Source organism: Suncus etruscus, chromosome 2 (assembly GCF_024139225.1).
Source record: "Suncus etruscus isolate mSunEtr1 chromosome 2, mSunEtr1.pri.cur, whole genome shotgun sequence".
NCBI classification, from domain to species: domain Eukaryota; kingdom Metazoa; phylum Chordata; class Mammalia; order Eulipotyphla; family Soricidae; genus Suncus; species Suncus etruscus.
Genome location: NC_064849.1, coordinates 104,188,291 through 104,204,861, shown reverse-complemented (window position 1 = coordinate 104,204,861; position 16,571 = coordinate 104,188,291). Strand labels below are relative to the sequence as shown.

Sequence of the window (16,571 nt, the reverse complement as noted above, 5' to 3'; positions counted from 1 at the left end):
TGCATAAAAGTTTTCTTCTATCATGGCACTACAAGGAAAGATATTTCTTAACTTATTCCTTCTAATTCTTGACCATTTCTTTCCATTGTTGCATGAAAATTGTGTGATAATGGTAAAATGTTCATACATAATTTTTGACATCTTTAACAAGCCTACAGAGGCTTAAAAGTAATAAACTAATATTACCTGTTTGGCCTAACACTTGAAAGTTAAATAATTATCTCAATTGAATACACATTACAATTTTAATATTAAATCTTTTTTCTCACAATAATTAAATGTTAGAAAAGGAGAATCTACTTCTTAGATTTTATATTTCTATCTTCTCAAATAAGAAGTATGGGTCCTTTCTTAATATATTGCCATCTTTTAAATTGCTTAAGAACAGTTATAGCCAAAGAGATCTTTTATAGCCAAAGGGATCTCTTGGAATTTTGATGATAAATGGAATAAAACTAGCCTACAGTTTTTAATGTTTGGAAAGTTATAAAACAGTGTCTTGTTGAGAACTAAAAACTAATCACTTGTAACTTTCAAGTCCTTCTATTATGTGTATTCTGGTTCATAAGTTGCTTTTAAGATTTAGCTTTCTCTGCTATTTAGAGAATTATTTTAGGCCATAAACATTTTTTCCAAATGTAAAAATTAAAAAAATCTTCAAGATTAAAAATAGCTAGTAATAGAATTCTTTGCTTAGGTTTTCTTGCTGAAAAGTTTCCTGTGTAAATATTAAGATCCCAGTTTGGAGATGGGGTGGGAATGGGTGAAAGTCTGTTTAGTGTTAACAGGGAGTGTGAGTCTACATTGCTAACATGAGCTAACATTGTTTAGAAATCCCAGCAGCCAAAGGTTATTACAGTCAATAAAAAAAACTCTAAAGAGCTCAGGTTTGAAGCTTTGCACTATTTGTTCAAAAACAGTCATTCTTCTGATCCCAGCTGAAGTGCTGTTGGGATACTTGACTCCCAGAGTGCCATGGTTTGGGACTGCTGAGAAAAACCAGGAAAGGTGAGTTAATTATCAGGGAAATAAAACCAGCAGGTATTTTTAAATGAGTTTCTTATTTTTATTATTAAAAACAAACCAAAATAAATTATTATCTAAACTATTAGGGTCTTATCAGCTCTTCCACAAATTGAATTTGGGAAAAAAAGAACATTGACTGAAAGCTGTGTGGGCATCTTTGGTTTTTGTCTCACCGAGCCCAAACAGATTCTATTCTTTGTATCACACTCAATGCCTACCTAGCAAGACACAAAACAAATTCAAATGTGTTTTGATTCCATTTTATCTACAAGGACATATTCAACTATATATCAATTAATGTGATTAGGTTATTTGACATTTATTCTCTAAACTTGTTAAGACAGTTAAAAATTTATTGATTTATTAAGAAGAAAATCTCTAATGATTTTATTTTATTTCAAGATTTTGGCTTTGATTATTATAGAATGATTAACTCAGGTTTCTTAGGAAGGAGTATTCTTTTAGAAAAATAAGAAATGGAAATTAACCACATTAAAATATATTTATAAGCTTAACATTAGAAGAAGCAAAGAAACTCATTGGGGAGCCATATTTCAATGGAAAGTTTGACAATATTTATAAAAATTTAAATTTATATAGTTTAAAGCAGTTTTTACTACTAGAGTACATCTCATGTCCATTGAAAACAACAAAGATGTGCTAAAATATATTATAAAATTGTTTATTGAATATTTAAATCTACTAAATTTCCACAATAAAGATAATGGTTGATTCTATATACTACACCCATATGGTATAAAACAATGCAGATATTAAAAAAAAATCAAGTGTGGTCCAGAGTGATCATACAGCTTAAAACATTTGCTTTGTATAGCCTATCAGGCTTCAATCTTCAGCATCCCATAATGGTCTTCCATGAAATGCCAGGAGTCATTTATAATGCAGAGCTAGTAATATTGTCTGAGCAATGCCAGGTATTACCCAAAAAAGAAAAAAAGAAAGAGAGAGAGAACAAGAGAGAGGCAAAGAAAGAAAAACAAAAACAAAGAAAGAAAAAGAAGAAAGAAGTAAGGAAGGAAAGGAATCAAATGTATATGCATCTGTTAAAATATAAATATATATAAAATATACTTGAAGTAAATATAGATCTATGCAAAATATAATATGCATATGTTCTCTTTTGTGTGTGTTTATTTAAATATCATGCATACATTATAAATATATATGTAAGTAAAAAAATTTTCTTTTACAGGATACCTATTTTTAAAAATTATGTGAGGAAAATTTCTAGAAACAAGTACAAGACAATTTAACCTGCATGCTCTTCTTTATATTCACTTTAAATTTAAAAATAATAGCATGTATTATTTAAAATTCAACTTTTCTTGGTTGGTTATATTTGAAATAATATTTTTCTTCATTTCAATATATTTAGAACACAATAAACTAGAAAACAAATGATCTAAATAACTTACAGTGTTTTATGGATAAATCTGAAACTCTGAAATCTTAGTATTTAGATTTGTATTTTAATTAGTTATTACAACAAACCAAAAATAAATTATTATCTAAACTATCAATCTTGTTAAAGCAATTACAAACAAACAAGTTCACTTCTAAAGTAAACAAAATATCCTTAACCTGGAAGAAATTTTTAATAGTATTACATAAGTGTTTGCAATTATCACTCAAATTGCACTACTCAAATTTTCCTACAACCCCTTTCTGAGTTGTTTTCTAGACTCAGTTCAATAATTTATTTATTTTAGTTGCTAGCTTTCATTTTTTTTAATACCAAAATGAACAAAATAGACCCAGAAATTCAACTATCTTCTTTGCTTTTTAATGATTAGTAACAATAGAAGGAATATTTATTTAAATCTAGACAATATTTATTAGGAGGAAATAAGGAGGATGAAAATTGATGGGAAACTGCAATTTTAAATAAGATGGTCAGAGATCTAATTTTATTTGTAAGATAAAAAGTAACTAAAAGCAGTATTTCAGACTCATTTAAATATGAATATTCTATTTTATATCAAAGCTGATTTTTATTTTCACATGATCCTTACTGTGAAAGAGGAGCCCTAATTTTGATAAAATGTATGATCAAAGGCTAAAATTAAATTTACAAGACTCTTAAGCTTTCATATTAATTTGAAAAGCTAGAATTTATTTATGGCAAAGATGACAAAGATTTTATGACAAATCTTGTTCTAACTATATCGCGTGAAAAAAAATTTGGGGGGGGTCACTCCTGGCAGTGCTAAGGGGCTACTCCTGGCTCTATGCTCAGATCGCTCCTGGCAGGCTCAGGGGACCACATGGGATGCTGACCTTCTGCATGCAAGGGAAACACCTTACCTCCATGCTATCTCTCCGATCCCTGCATGAAAATTTTTATTGGAAAGACAAGAAAAGGATTATAAAATATGACAAGTAGTGCTACTTTGTAGATAAGGTAACTGAGATAGAAATTAGAAAGATGACCTTGTACTTATTTAAATTAGTTTCCATATTAATTACAGCAGGATTTTTATATTGTGTTGCATTTTTAGTTGGAGACGTTAAGATCAAAATGCCAAATAAGGGGACCTAAGCAGTGGTGCAAGTAGTAGGGCGTCTGCCTTGCAAGTGCTAACCTTGGTTCAATCCCCTGGTATCCCATGTGGTCCCCCAAGTCAGGAGCGATTTCTGATTGCATAGCCAGGAGTAACCCTCGAGTGTCACTGGGTGTGGCCCAAAAAAACAAAACAAAACAAAATGCCAAAAAAGTATGGAGAAACAGAAATAATTTTGCATATTCTTAATAAGTCTTTAGTATACAGATAGAAACCTTTGTTCTGAGTTTTCTCTGCAATCAGTCACATTTAGATAATTGTTATATGATCTATGTACTGAATCTTCAGGAATTTAGATGCTCCTGCTCCTGCAATAGATTCAATAGTGCTAATAGAAATTCATCAAAGGGACATCACTCCTTCAAGAATAAGAGTCTTGGACTTTTATGTATTTTCAACATTATTGTACTTCCATCAGCATCAGGTTCATCATCATAAAATGAGGTGTTTTGACTAGAGATTTCAAAAATCAATTCCAGCTTCTAACTCATTCCAGATTCTAACATCTACGGCTTTATGGGCAGAAGTAGTTGCTCTGTGAATTCAAACTTTGGCAGATTACCAGATGCCAAGAATCTAAGTAAGGCTTTCTGAGGTGTGGCCCAAACTCTGTCACTAGTTTCTGAAAAGGAAGTAAGACTTTCTGAAGTGTGGCCCAAACTCTCTCACTAGTTTCTGAAAAGGAAGAAATTCTGAAATTTACTTGAAGGCTATGTCACACACAGAGAAAGCATAAGTACATGTTAATTTTCATTTAAAATATAGTTGGTTCATATTGCACATGTTATCTTGAAGCCTATCAGTGTTCAGAAAAATAAAGTAGTACTGAGGGAAGTAACTGAGAGTATTCACCCTTGAAAATATTTTAATAGCATCTCCCAGGAAGAACATATGAATTTTCTAAGTCTTTAAGGAAGTATTGCTCAAAGAAAGACAAAAAGAAAGTGGCTTCTATAATCATCTTTGGCTTTTTGTTTTATTTTGATTTTGGCTTTATGTGTTTTTGGTTTTGTTTTAGTTTTTCTTTGATTGGGCCACACTCAAAGGCTTTCAGGGCTTAGTTCTGGTTCTACATTCACCAATCACTTTTGGCAGGCTGAGGGGACCACATGGGATGCCTGGGATTGAACCCAGGAAGTCCTGGGTCAACCACATGCAAGACATAACCCTACCCACTGTGCTATCACTTTGGGCCCATATGATCATCATTGTAAGTGTGACCATCTTTGTAAGTGTGAATGAATTACCCCTTAAAGTTCTACACCCCAAGCCTTGTATGTTCAACTCCTGCGTTTACTTCGTGGCACCAAAAGCAAACAAACAACCCCCCCACAACTTTATCCCCAACAAGTATGTAGTACTCATTATATCATTTCTCTTCAGTTCCTGGAGGTTCTCTTGACATGGCCAGAGGCTACATCCTGTATTTCATCCTGTTGACTTTTCTAATCCATGATAGCAAAGCCTGTTTATGTGATAATTACCCATGGACTCAGTGGTCCAGTTGCTCAAAAACCTGCGATTCTGGAACCCAGAGCAGACAAAGGTGGGTGTGTTTCCTTCATGCCCTTAGATTGGAGGATAGAATTAGCAACAACAGAAGTACCAACCGCACTAAGCTACTGGGGGGAGAAAGGGGAAATATTTTTTTAATGTAATAATTTCATTTGGGTGAAATAACATTTGAGGTTTTACAACATGAAAAGCTAACTTTATTTTCTCTGAAAAGTCAAAAAGTGCCACAGAAATTTAAGAATCTTAAGTGCAATGTTTTTAGTTGACTATTTAACTTATTGAGAATCTCTGCTCAAGTCTTTTTGCAATCAGCATATAATTGCTTGCCCACGGTTACTAAGTTAATTATAGAGAATTTTCTACTCAATAAATTAAGTCTAACAGGATCTCAGTTGAGACCTACTGCTAGCCATTAATTTCATTGTTGGTCTGCATAAGAAGGTAAAAGAAAAATGCTTACATGATAACATTTAATATTTTCATTTTTTCAATGTCAATTAATCACCCCCACAGTTTCTTTATATCTGTTAACTTTTTCTGAAGCACCACATTATGGAAGAGACCAAGGCATATATTTAAGGTGTTTTAACTATTATTGTACTATTTTTTTGTTTTGTTTGTTTTTGGGTCACACCTGGCAACGTTCAGGGGTTACTCCTGAACTTGTGCTCAGAAATCGCTCCTGGCAGGCTCGAGGGACCATATGAGATGTCAGGATTCTGTCCTGTATTGGCAGCGTGCAAGGCAAATGCCTTCTTGCTGTGCTATCGCTCCGGTTCCATATTGTACTATTTCGAGATATATTCTGAGAACTATTTATATTTATATAATGAGTCTTTTGAAAACCATCAGTTGATGGACTAGCAAGATTCATAGGCATATTCCTTGCATGTGCAAGGATCTGAGTTCTATCACCTGGTGGGCCTTTCTGCTCTACTGGCTATGTGTTACCTAATGTAACTCAGGACTCCCAAGCACTTCTTGGGAGGTCCATAAATAAATAAGGCCATAGTAAAATTATGGATTACTTTCCCCAGTAAAATACCCAAATGTGGTAAAACAGATTATTTACAATTCTCTTTAAATCAAGAGTACCTCAGTAGCTCTCTGCTGCTATAAAATAAGTAATACTTTATCATTGAGAAGTATTTCTCAAAAATCATCTCACAAATATTCCATTGCTATGCCACATTACTCTCTAATATTTGCACATGTACATCATTCCCTCAAAATTATGCTGGAGCAGTTATGTGAATTTTTCAAGATGTTTCTCTCATATCACCTTCTTTTTGAATTATTGGTCCTTTAAGACTCTCAATCTATTTCATCATGCTATTTATCTCTTTTACATTGTGTGGTCCTCTTTCCAGCAATTTGCAAGAATTTAAATAAATCCTAAAATTTGACTCCATGTATTTGTGAACTGTGCAGTCACACAGGACTCCACACCTACTAGTGTTCTGCGATTGGTTTAATGCTTTCTTAAAATTGATGAAAAGTTTTCATTTTTATAAGAGATTCTACCTTTTTTTTATTTAGCACTGATTTTTACAAAACATATCCTGGATTTTATTAAGTGGAAAGAACTACAGATAGATAATGGTCCATGATATTTTTTCATGTGGTCTCCAACCATAGTGAGTAAACTCATTCTAAACAACTTTACCTTCACTATTACAGACAAATAGTAATTAATCAGTACTATCTGGATAACTTTTGTGACCAGCTTTGCACCAAGCAGGAGACCAGACAATGTAACTGGCAAGCTTGTCCAATCAATTGCCTCCTGGGAGATTATGGACCTTGGTCAGACTGTGATCCCTGTGTTGAAAAACAGGTAAGTGACACAGAATATTCATACAATTTTCTGAAAGGCCCACAAATTTTAGAAATGTCTAATTTTTTTTTCAATTTGAAAATATGATCTCCCAGATTCTATTGTAAGGAAGTTTCAATTTCAATATGCTGGGGCTGAGCAGGGGGAAAGAAGGATTCATTTCTGTTTTTACTGTCATTGTAAGAAAATTCTGGCCCCCTGCATGGGGTTTGCATTTGCCTAAGTTTGAGAGCCCAGAAAGCAAAAGCTTCAACTAGAAAATGGAGTTCTTAATTCAGATATAAAATCAGTCAGTAATGAGGGACATTAATCAAAAGTCTGAGTCCTTGTTATTCCTCTAATTTCCTGTCCCATGTTGGAAAGTCCCTTCATCTGTTTATTGCCTCCAACTGCAGTATTTACTCACTTCTGTTGAATTCCTGTAAGGACATTGGTCTGTGTCAACATAGTCAGGGAAACTGCTGAGCTTTCACACATGAGGGAAGAAAAGAAACAGGTTCCTGGAAAACAATATCTGTGGGAAACTGTTTTAGACTCTTTACATGCTATCTTGTTCAAAGTTTACATTATCTTGTATCATTTGACCCATTTTACATGATTCTTGAGTGGTTAGAGATTTACCTAAGAGCACAACAGGAGTAAAGAAGCTATATTTGTACTTAGAATTTTTAATTTTTAAAGTTAATGCTTTTAAGTCCTATAATATTTCTATTTTCCATGACCCTCTCTTTTACCGCTATTATAGTTTTATAGTGATTTGCCTATGAAAATAAAAAATTGAGTTCTATTACATTTATCATATTATTTTTGATATATAGAAGAGTTATTGCTGTTTTCTAGAAGATTTTACTGCACTCAGGAGACTCTCAATAAGTACGTTCAATTTTTACTTAATTTAGGAACAATTTATGTTAAAGTTAGAAGCTTTAGAAATTTTTTTTTTTGGTTTTTTTGGTCACACCTGGCAGCGCTCAGAGGTTACTCCTGGCTCAGAAATCACTCCTGGCAGGCTCAGGGTACCATATGGGATGCTGGGATTTGAACCACCGACCTTCTGCATGCAAGGCAAACACCTTACCTTCATGCTATCTCTCTGGCTCCTTTAGAAAGTTTTGGACCACTTATTAATATTTTTCTTTAGCTTTTTTATACCAGTGTATAATATAATTCTACTAGAATCTCTCTCTTTTTAGGGGGTATAACTCTCATAAAGATATTTATGTGATTACTCAGTAAATGCCAGAGTCAAGATTTGTTTACACTAATTTCAATGGGATTGTTTATTACTATCTTTATTTAATCACCTAGATTACAAACATGATTGTAGTTGGCCTTCAGTCATGTAAAGAAAACCATCCTTCACTAGTGCGACATTCCCATTACCAATATCCCAAATCTTCCTTTTCCCGACCCTACCCCTGCCTGTACTCCAGACAAGCTTTCTACTTCCCTCATTTATTCATTTATTGTTATGATATTTATTATATATATTTATTGTTATGATAGTTCTCAATGTAGTTATTTCTCTAACTGCACTCATCACTCTTTGTGGTGAGCTTCATGTAGTGAGCTGGACACATTAATTTTTAAGCTTGGGAAAAAGAGACCCTAAGATGGAATGACCTTGCTAAGGATACACAATAATGGAACAAAACACTTATTAGTAAGTGTAGGAACACAGTCATAAAAAAAAAATCACCAGTGATTGAGAAGCCATTTTATCAAATGCCTCTGAACTTTGACCTTGTTTCAAAGTTATTTAACTTTCTTATCCTTTCAGTTTAAAGTCAGATCCATTTTGCGGCCTAGTCAGTTTGGAGGACAACCCTGCACTGAGCCCCTGATGACCTTCCAACCATGTATTCCTTCTAAACTCTGCAAAATTGAAGAGGTCGACTGCAAAAATAAATTCCGCTGTGACAGTGGTAATATACTCTTGGAAAATATTTCATTTCTACTAAAAATGACTTGACTAAATAAAGCTATTCCAGTTGACTACCAATAAAAGCCATACTAGAAGAGAAACATGATATTTAAGGCCTTGGGAAACAGGGATGTTATGCTACCAATTACTAAGCTGTTCATGTGTGAAATTACACTTTTCACTCTCTAATCATCTTGACCACTTACCTGGCTTATTAGCTCATCAGATCCTAGTGCTTAGGCCCCTACAAAGCTATAAAGTAACAAGCAGGGAGGAGGAGGAGGCAATGAACAAAGTCAGTTATCTTTAAATTTTGACTTTAATAAGCACAAATCTATAATAAGAACAAGCAATTGAAAAGAAATGGCAGTTACGTAGCTTTTAATGTAGTTCACTAAGGTAAAAATACTACACTCTTAGGTCACAAGGACGACCAGAGATGATGTGACTTTGTGTGTGTGACTTTGTGCGTGTGTGTGTGTGTGTGTGTGTGTGTGTGTGTGTGTGTGTAATTGTAATAGAACCTAGGCTTCCACAGTCTCATGCATTGAGGCAGGCACTCTGCCACTGAACCACATCTTCAGTACAGTGACAAACTTTCTTGATAGGTCTTTGAGATGACTCTGGATGTAATTCTTAACAAGGAGGCTGAAAAAATTTAAAAGATGGAAGCATTCTCTGTAAGTTAAGTGATGTTTAATACTTGAACAAGTTTACTACATACATAAAAATTCTTATATTTCAGTTTTATTAAATTGTCTTAAAATCTCTCCTATAAAGTTAATTATATATAGTTGCTATATCTCTCTCTATATATATATCTATAGTTGATACTATCTTGATATAATATCTTGATAGTAGCTCTTCAACACTCACAATTTGAACAGTCTAGATTATATTTCTGCGAACTTTTTTCTCAATAAACTCCAGATGGAAAATATTTTAGGTTTTACAGGCCATAAGGTCTATGTTGCAACTACTCAACTCATGTTGTAGCATCAAAGCTGCCACAGAGAAAACAAACAAATTAGTATGGCTGAGTCTCAATAAGAGTTCATTTACAAAAACAGGTAGCAGGTTAACTTTAGCCCTTGGATCCTAGTTCTCTAAACTCTTAGCAAAGCATTCAATCTAAATTAAAAATTAGAGTTTAAATGAAAAATCTATATAATTTCTTGATAATAACAATGAACTGTTTGTAATTAACCATTCATCAAACTTTAACCCTATAGAAAATTGACCCCAGAAGTAGATCTAATCTTCTACTCTTAGCCTGTTTTCTGCCATCAGCCTTTCCAATCCTCTTTTAATGTTAGATAGGTAGACTACTAACAGATATTACCCTGTAGAATTTCATTTACACACACACACATAAATCTAGGATATAACAAAAAAGAGTTGGACATTATACATCATGTCTATACAAATAAGATCATGTCATAGATTTTCAAAAGAAAATATGAAGATATCTTGAATAAATTTTAGTGCAAACTTCTAAGAAGATTCCTTTATTTAATAGTTGAAAAAATTATGAAATTTATTTCATAAAAATTTTATTAGGCATAAACATGACCACAAATTTGATATTACAAATTAGATATGATAATGAGATTTCAAGGTAGTTAGTGGTATAAGTACAGTTTATCTCTAGATTATCAATAGTATATCCCAAACCATTGATGAGTGGTAACACACCTGAGTTGGCCAATAATTCAAAGTGAAGGACTGAGGATGCAGTCTTCTCAGGTGTCCTGCTGTGCTGATTACCTGTCCTACTTTTGTGATTCTTAGGGATCTCCAGAGTTGTACCTAGTGATTCTCAGAGGAGCATACAAAGCTGAGAATTAAACTAGGGTTTGCCACATGCAAAGTAAGCAACTTAAACCTTGTACTTTTCCGACCTCTGGAAAAGTATATGTAGATTCTTGAAATTTACTAATAAGCTAGTGCTCATAGGCTATGCCAACTCTTCTCTCAAAGTCTTAAGGACTAAATAATTTGTCACAAAAATAACATAAATTGGTTATCATATAAAATTGGTTACAAAAATAACATACCATTTTAGCTTTACAAATCAGAAAAAAAAACGAACTAGAATAAGAGTACAACAGGTAGAGCATTTACCTTGCACATCGACCCTAGTTTGAAACACTATGTTCCATATAATCTTCCAAACACTGCTAGGAGTAATTCTTAAGTACCAACCCAGGAGTAACTCACAAGAATTATCAGGTGTGACCTAAAACAACAAAATAAATAAATAAATGCTGCCAAATTACTTGTAAAGCAATGATAATATTTTTAAAAAAGGGATGGAAAAATATGCAATTTCTAAGTGACTTCAAAGCACTAGGTAAAAGTGTATATATTAATGTTCTGGCAAAGCATATTGACTTCTGCAATTTTTTCATAGTCTAAATTTCCCTTCATCTTTCCCATTCCTTCTTTGAAGGCACATTTAAACTTCAAAATATCTTTCTCCATATGCTTTATATTTCATGATATGGAAGCAATCTCAGTGTGTCCCATTAGACCTACTTCACTCCTGCCACCCATTCCTCAACAACACAAGTCATTCTCTTATTTTGAGGATTTTTTTTGCCATCATTTGTTTGTTTAAGACTCTTTTCCAACTTCCTCTGTTGTATAGAGGTGTTATACTATTCACCTTCCAACTGACTGATACTGTCCTCAGTAGCTATTACTCTGCTTGTGTGGTCTTCCAGTGAGTTTTTCATTTCACCTATTAAGTTCTAAGTTCTAAGGTTTTTATTCTTTCCTTTTCTTTTTTCCTTTCTTTTTTTTTGGGGGGGGGTGGGCGTCACACCTGGCGGTGCTTAAGGGCTACTCCTGACTCTGAGCTCAGAAATTGCTCCTGGTAGGCATGGGGGACCATATGGGATGTTGGGATTTGAGCCACCATTGGTGGTGAATTGGCAGCGTGCAAGGCATACGCCCTACAGTTGTGCTATCTTTCTACCACCACCAGTGAAGTTTTCTTATTTTTACTCTTCTATCTTCTGAATAGTATTGGCTGTGTGTTCCATGGTTTCTTTGAGTACCTTGAACATCCTCGATATTTCTTCTTTAAAGTCCTTATCAGACAGATAAATAGGTGGCCGATATTAGTTGGGTCTTCAGAACTAACATCTTTATTTACTAAGCATGGTGGGCTTCTGTATTGCTTTCACATTGTGACCTTTGTAGTGCTGTGTTGTTTGTATGTGTTGTGGTGATGCTCACAGAGTGAAAGGGAGCCACAGTCTTCTCCAGATTCACTGACCCGGGATGAAAATGACTTATTTTTCCCCTGGCCCTACCTCTCCAATGAAAATGACTCTTCTGAATTAAATTAAATAGGAGCCTGCTGTTGATCTTTCTCTAGCCTCAGTTTCTTGGGGCTGTCTCACAAGACATATATATTTTTATATACACAAAAATGTTACCTTACTTTCATTCCTATCTTTGTTAGTAATTCTCTTTCCAAAATTTTAGAAATACCAAATGGATAGAATTCTTTGTATGCTAACATAACTGGTATCTTTCCTACTTATAAAGCTAAACTAAGGAAAACTGAACCTTTATTGAACCCTGCCTTTGTCTGATAAAATTGGATTTTTAAATGTAAATGTATAAAATATAAACTTGTTCAAATTTATAAAATTAAACTTATTTACTTTGTTTTAAAAAATCTCTATTTTTTCCATCCTGTAAAAAAAATGAGGCTAGCAAAATTACTAGATTTACTTCTTTTAAAAATAGCATTGTTCAGTATATAAATTGGAACTGTTGAAATTAAAATTGGAACTATGGAATTTATATAAATTCAATTCTGATTATATTTTGAGTCTAGTATGGTTGTGATGATCATAACTATATTCTTAACTGTACTCAATAATATTTTGAATACAATGCAAGTTTTCAAATATTAAAAGAAAGATTTTCTAAATGATTATTAAAAGTCAAAACTAAGTGCTTTCTTTTGAAATTAATTAAAAGATTTTACTTCAACAAAATAATATGAAATTCTTCAAAGCTTTCAAATTACTTTAAATAGGTATGTAGATTTCTAGTAAAATGCTGACCACAATTTAAAATCATTAACAAGTCTTTTATGGGCTTTCTAAGAGATTACTCCTGACAGTATTCTTAGGGATTGTGTTTTACAGTGCTTGGGGGACAATATGTGATTCTGTGAATCAAATTAGAGTCAGTCGCCTTCAATAAAAGCAATTAAACTCTCATATAAGTTTTCCAGAAAATCAGAAAATCTTGAGGAAGAATTTTAATGATTTTTAGTGAAAGCCAATGTATAATGGCCCTAATGCCAGTCTTTCTATTTTAGGTGAGAAGTAACTGAAAGACAGGTGTTGAGTTACCTAATATTGCACGTGTCCATGTCATATTGAACATGCAAGAAGTAGTTACTCATTAATTCAAAAAGTCCTTATAAAATTTAGCAAGTCTTAAAGAAGTCATTATATTAGTATATGGAGTTTATGTTGTTTAAAAAATCATACCACAATAATGTCTGTAATCAAGGTGCTTAAATAAAATAATAAAAATAAAAGTAAAAGAAATCATTCACTTAACCTGCTTTTTAGTACAATAATACCTAGATGTATGGGACCCGAGGGATAGCGCATAGATAGGGCATTTGCCTTACATGCAGAAAGATGGTGGTTCAAATTCTGGCATCTCATATGGTCTCCCAAGCCTGCCATTAGATTTCTGAGCATAGAGCTTGGAGCAACCCCTGAGTGCTGCTGGATGTGACCCAAAAACAAACAAAAAAAATTACAGATGTATAACTTTTCTGAAAATAAAACTAGTAAATTATATGTAGTAAGAAAGTTATCAACATTAATTATGTAGTTTATGTATGTAAATTAATATGTAGTAAATATATATAGCAAAATTATTATAGAACATCCAGAAAATGTTCAGTTTGATTTTGAACACATTTGTTTATGTAGATTTTGTTGTTTACATAAATGTACATAAACAATCTCTGAACAACACAGAAAAAAATTTTATATACACAAAAGTGTTATCTTTACACTTAATTTCTATCCTTGCTATTCAATATCATATAATCACATGGCAAGATTCATGTGTCTGATTTATTTCACACAACATAATTTTGTGGAGATTTAACTATTTCATTATATATATATATATATATATATATATATATATATCAAAGGTCCAGGTATATGGACTCAACCCCTCACACCAAAGTAAAAAAAAGACTTAATATATAACAAAGTGTATATAAAGTATATAAATAGTTTTATAGTAATTTAAAATAAAAACATAATACTAATATCCTATTTAGATCCAGCATTTCGAATGTGCTATTTCTTCAACAGAACAATCTCTGCAGCAAGGAGATTTCTATAATAAGAAAAGGAGTCTAGTGTTACTTCCCTTGGTTATATAATCAGCCCAATGGTGAATAAATAATTCTGTGGTAGTTTGTATAATCCTATAAAAAGAAGGGGAAATATTATTTTAGCATTCCATTTTGATGTTCCTGAAACTTTCAAAAATAACAAAAACTTTTCTTTATTTTTCCCTAGAAATTTAAAGCACTGAATATAATTTCCTAAATTATTGGGTATTTCAGTGTTATCAATTTTTGCTTTTCTTAACTAGGCCGCTGCATTGCCAATAAGTTAGAGTGCAATGGAGAAAATGACTGTGGAGACAATTCAGATGAAAGAAACTGTGGAAGAACTAAAGCGGTATGCTCGCGGACATATATCCCCATTCCCAGTGTTCAACTGATGGGTTCTGGGTATGTAATAATTTTTATTGTTCTGGGAGTATACGACCTTGGTCTTTACTTTCAAGAATAAAATAATTTATCATTTCCACATATAGTTTGTACCTGGATATGTTTTGGGCCTTTACAAACATGTTTATTTTAATTGTCATATGTCTTCTGACTTTTCTGGAATAGATAGAGACAAAATGATAAAGGGTCAGACAAGCTGTGAGATGCCAGGATAGATTATTGAAGCTAGGACTTAATGGCCTGATTACCACTCAGAAATATTAGAGGCATATGGATAAAGAAAACATTAGAAAAATATATCTATGAGTGTCAAGATACCAGAGAAATACAACAAACTTCAAATGCAAAAGGGCAAAAATAGAGTAAATAATGGAAGACAGAGCTAGAGATAAGGAGTTAGGCAAAAATGAGAAAAGTAGTATGATGTAAAAAAATCATTTTAAAAATAAGTAAAATATTTCAAAGAGTAAGAGGCAAAAAAATTCTATGACATAAACTTCCTCTCTCCTAGACTATGTGATGATGCAAAATTAGCACAGTGTAAAGGCAGAAATTCAGACCTTTCTACTGCTGCATCCTATTCATTCAATCTACAAACTGAAAAGTGGGACCTAAGAAACACTGACTAATGTGTCAACATCTACCATCTACTAAATGATAGAATCAGAACTCAAACCCAGACTTCACTTTGTTTCCTGGTGCTACCAATTCATGCTGATTTAGCTATTTCTATCAATCCAGGCTGATTCAAGTCAATCTACATTTAAAGATGGGACTATCCTAAAATAAACTTTAGTAGATCAAGCAACCATTTCCCCAATCATAGAATAGTGTTTATAAACTTAACGCTCCCATTTCAGAAATTCTAATGTTCCCATCTCAGAAATACTGATATTCTTGTATCATAAATACTAAGAATTCTTTTTCATAAATTCTAATGTTCTTATTACATGCCATGGGGTCTAGAGGCTTAGAAAAGAATTTTAGATTCATTAAACTAATCAGCTGTCTCTGAAAACTTTAATGTACAAGAAACTCAAAAAATCTATAAGAACATAGTCTTAAACTTAAGAAAAGTTGGTAAAGATAATCTTTTAAACCTTCTGTTCCCAGAGTAAAGAATTGTCCCTTCAGTTTTGACCAGGAAACAAATAATTCCCTAATGGCTCTTTAATTGCTTCATATAAAATTTTTACAAAATCATCTTTACAAATGCTTCAAGGCTTGCATAAGTCTCCAAATCTGCTTGAGGCTTCATTCAATTACAATGAAAGCTAGAAGATAATGAACCAAAATCAAGGACAGTAGTAAAGTGCAACATCATTAGTCTAGAAAAGGAGCCCAGTTCTAGTTTAGTTCTGCATTAACACACTATAACCAAGTTACTGAACATCTCTAGATTATAATTTCTCATTTATGCACCTACAAATTTACTTGAGAGTCTGTCTGTTCTAGGACTTCCTAGCTAGAGTTGATTTCAAGAAGAGTGCCTTCACCTTCTCTTATCAATGTATAAAAATGGCTTTATTCTTTCCTTTCCTTGGAAGAAAATCAGCCCAAAACTCCTACTGATAATCACATTTTCTAATGTTCTCATTTATGTGAGGTGACATTACAAACTCACCTCTTGCTCTCACATTACAGATGGAGAAGACCACATGTGATGTGTACTTTGGCAGAAGGTCTGTGTGGCCCTCGGCCAACCAGAGCTGTTGTCCCAAGTGTTCTGAGAAATGAGCAAAACCTGCTGGCTTGGGAACAACCAGTCCTCTATTAGCCCCTTCAGGGACTGACAGTTTTGAAAGCTATTACTGGAATTTTTTCTATTCAGTTGGCCTTAGAATGTCGTTCCTCTTCCTGACACATTTTTACCCACAAAAACTAGCT

At 33.1% G+C, this 16,571-nt stretch overlaps 1 protein-coding gene across 1 annotated transcript in view; it reads left to right on the top strand.

Annotated features, from left to right (window-relative positions):
- The first annotated feature begins 895 nt into the window (after nt 1-895).
- The window catches only part of C6 (complement C6), a 71,511-nt gene continuing 55,835 nt past the window's right edge, over nt 896-16,571 (top strand). The window contains exons 1-5 of the mRNA XM_049767678.1: nt 896-1,008; nt 4,992-5,154; nt 6,804-6,960; nt 8,741-8,885; nt 14,543-14,684. Coding sequence (XP_049623635.1) covers nt 5,012-5,154; nt 6,804-6,960; nt 8,741-8,885; nt 14,543-14,684 — 587 coding nt within the window. The 5' untranslated portion in view covers nt 896-1,008; nt 4,992-5,011. The remainder of the gene's footprint in view (nt 1,009-4,991; nt 5,155-6,803; nt 6,961-8,740; nt 8,886-14,542; nt 14,685-16,571) is intronic.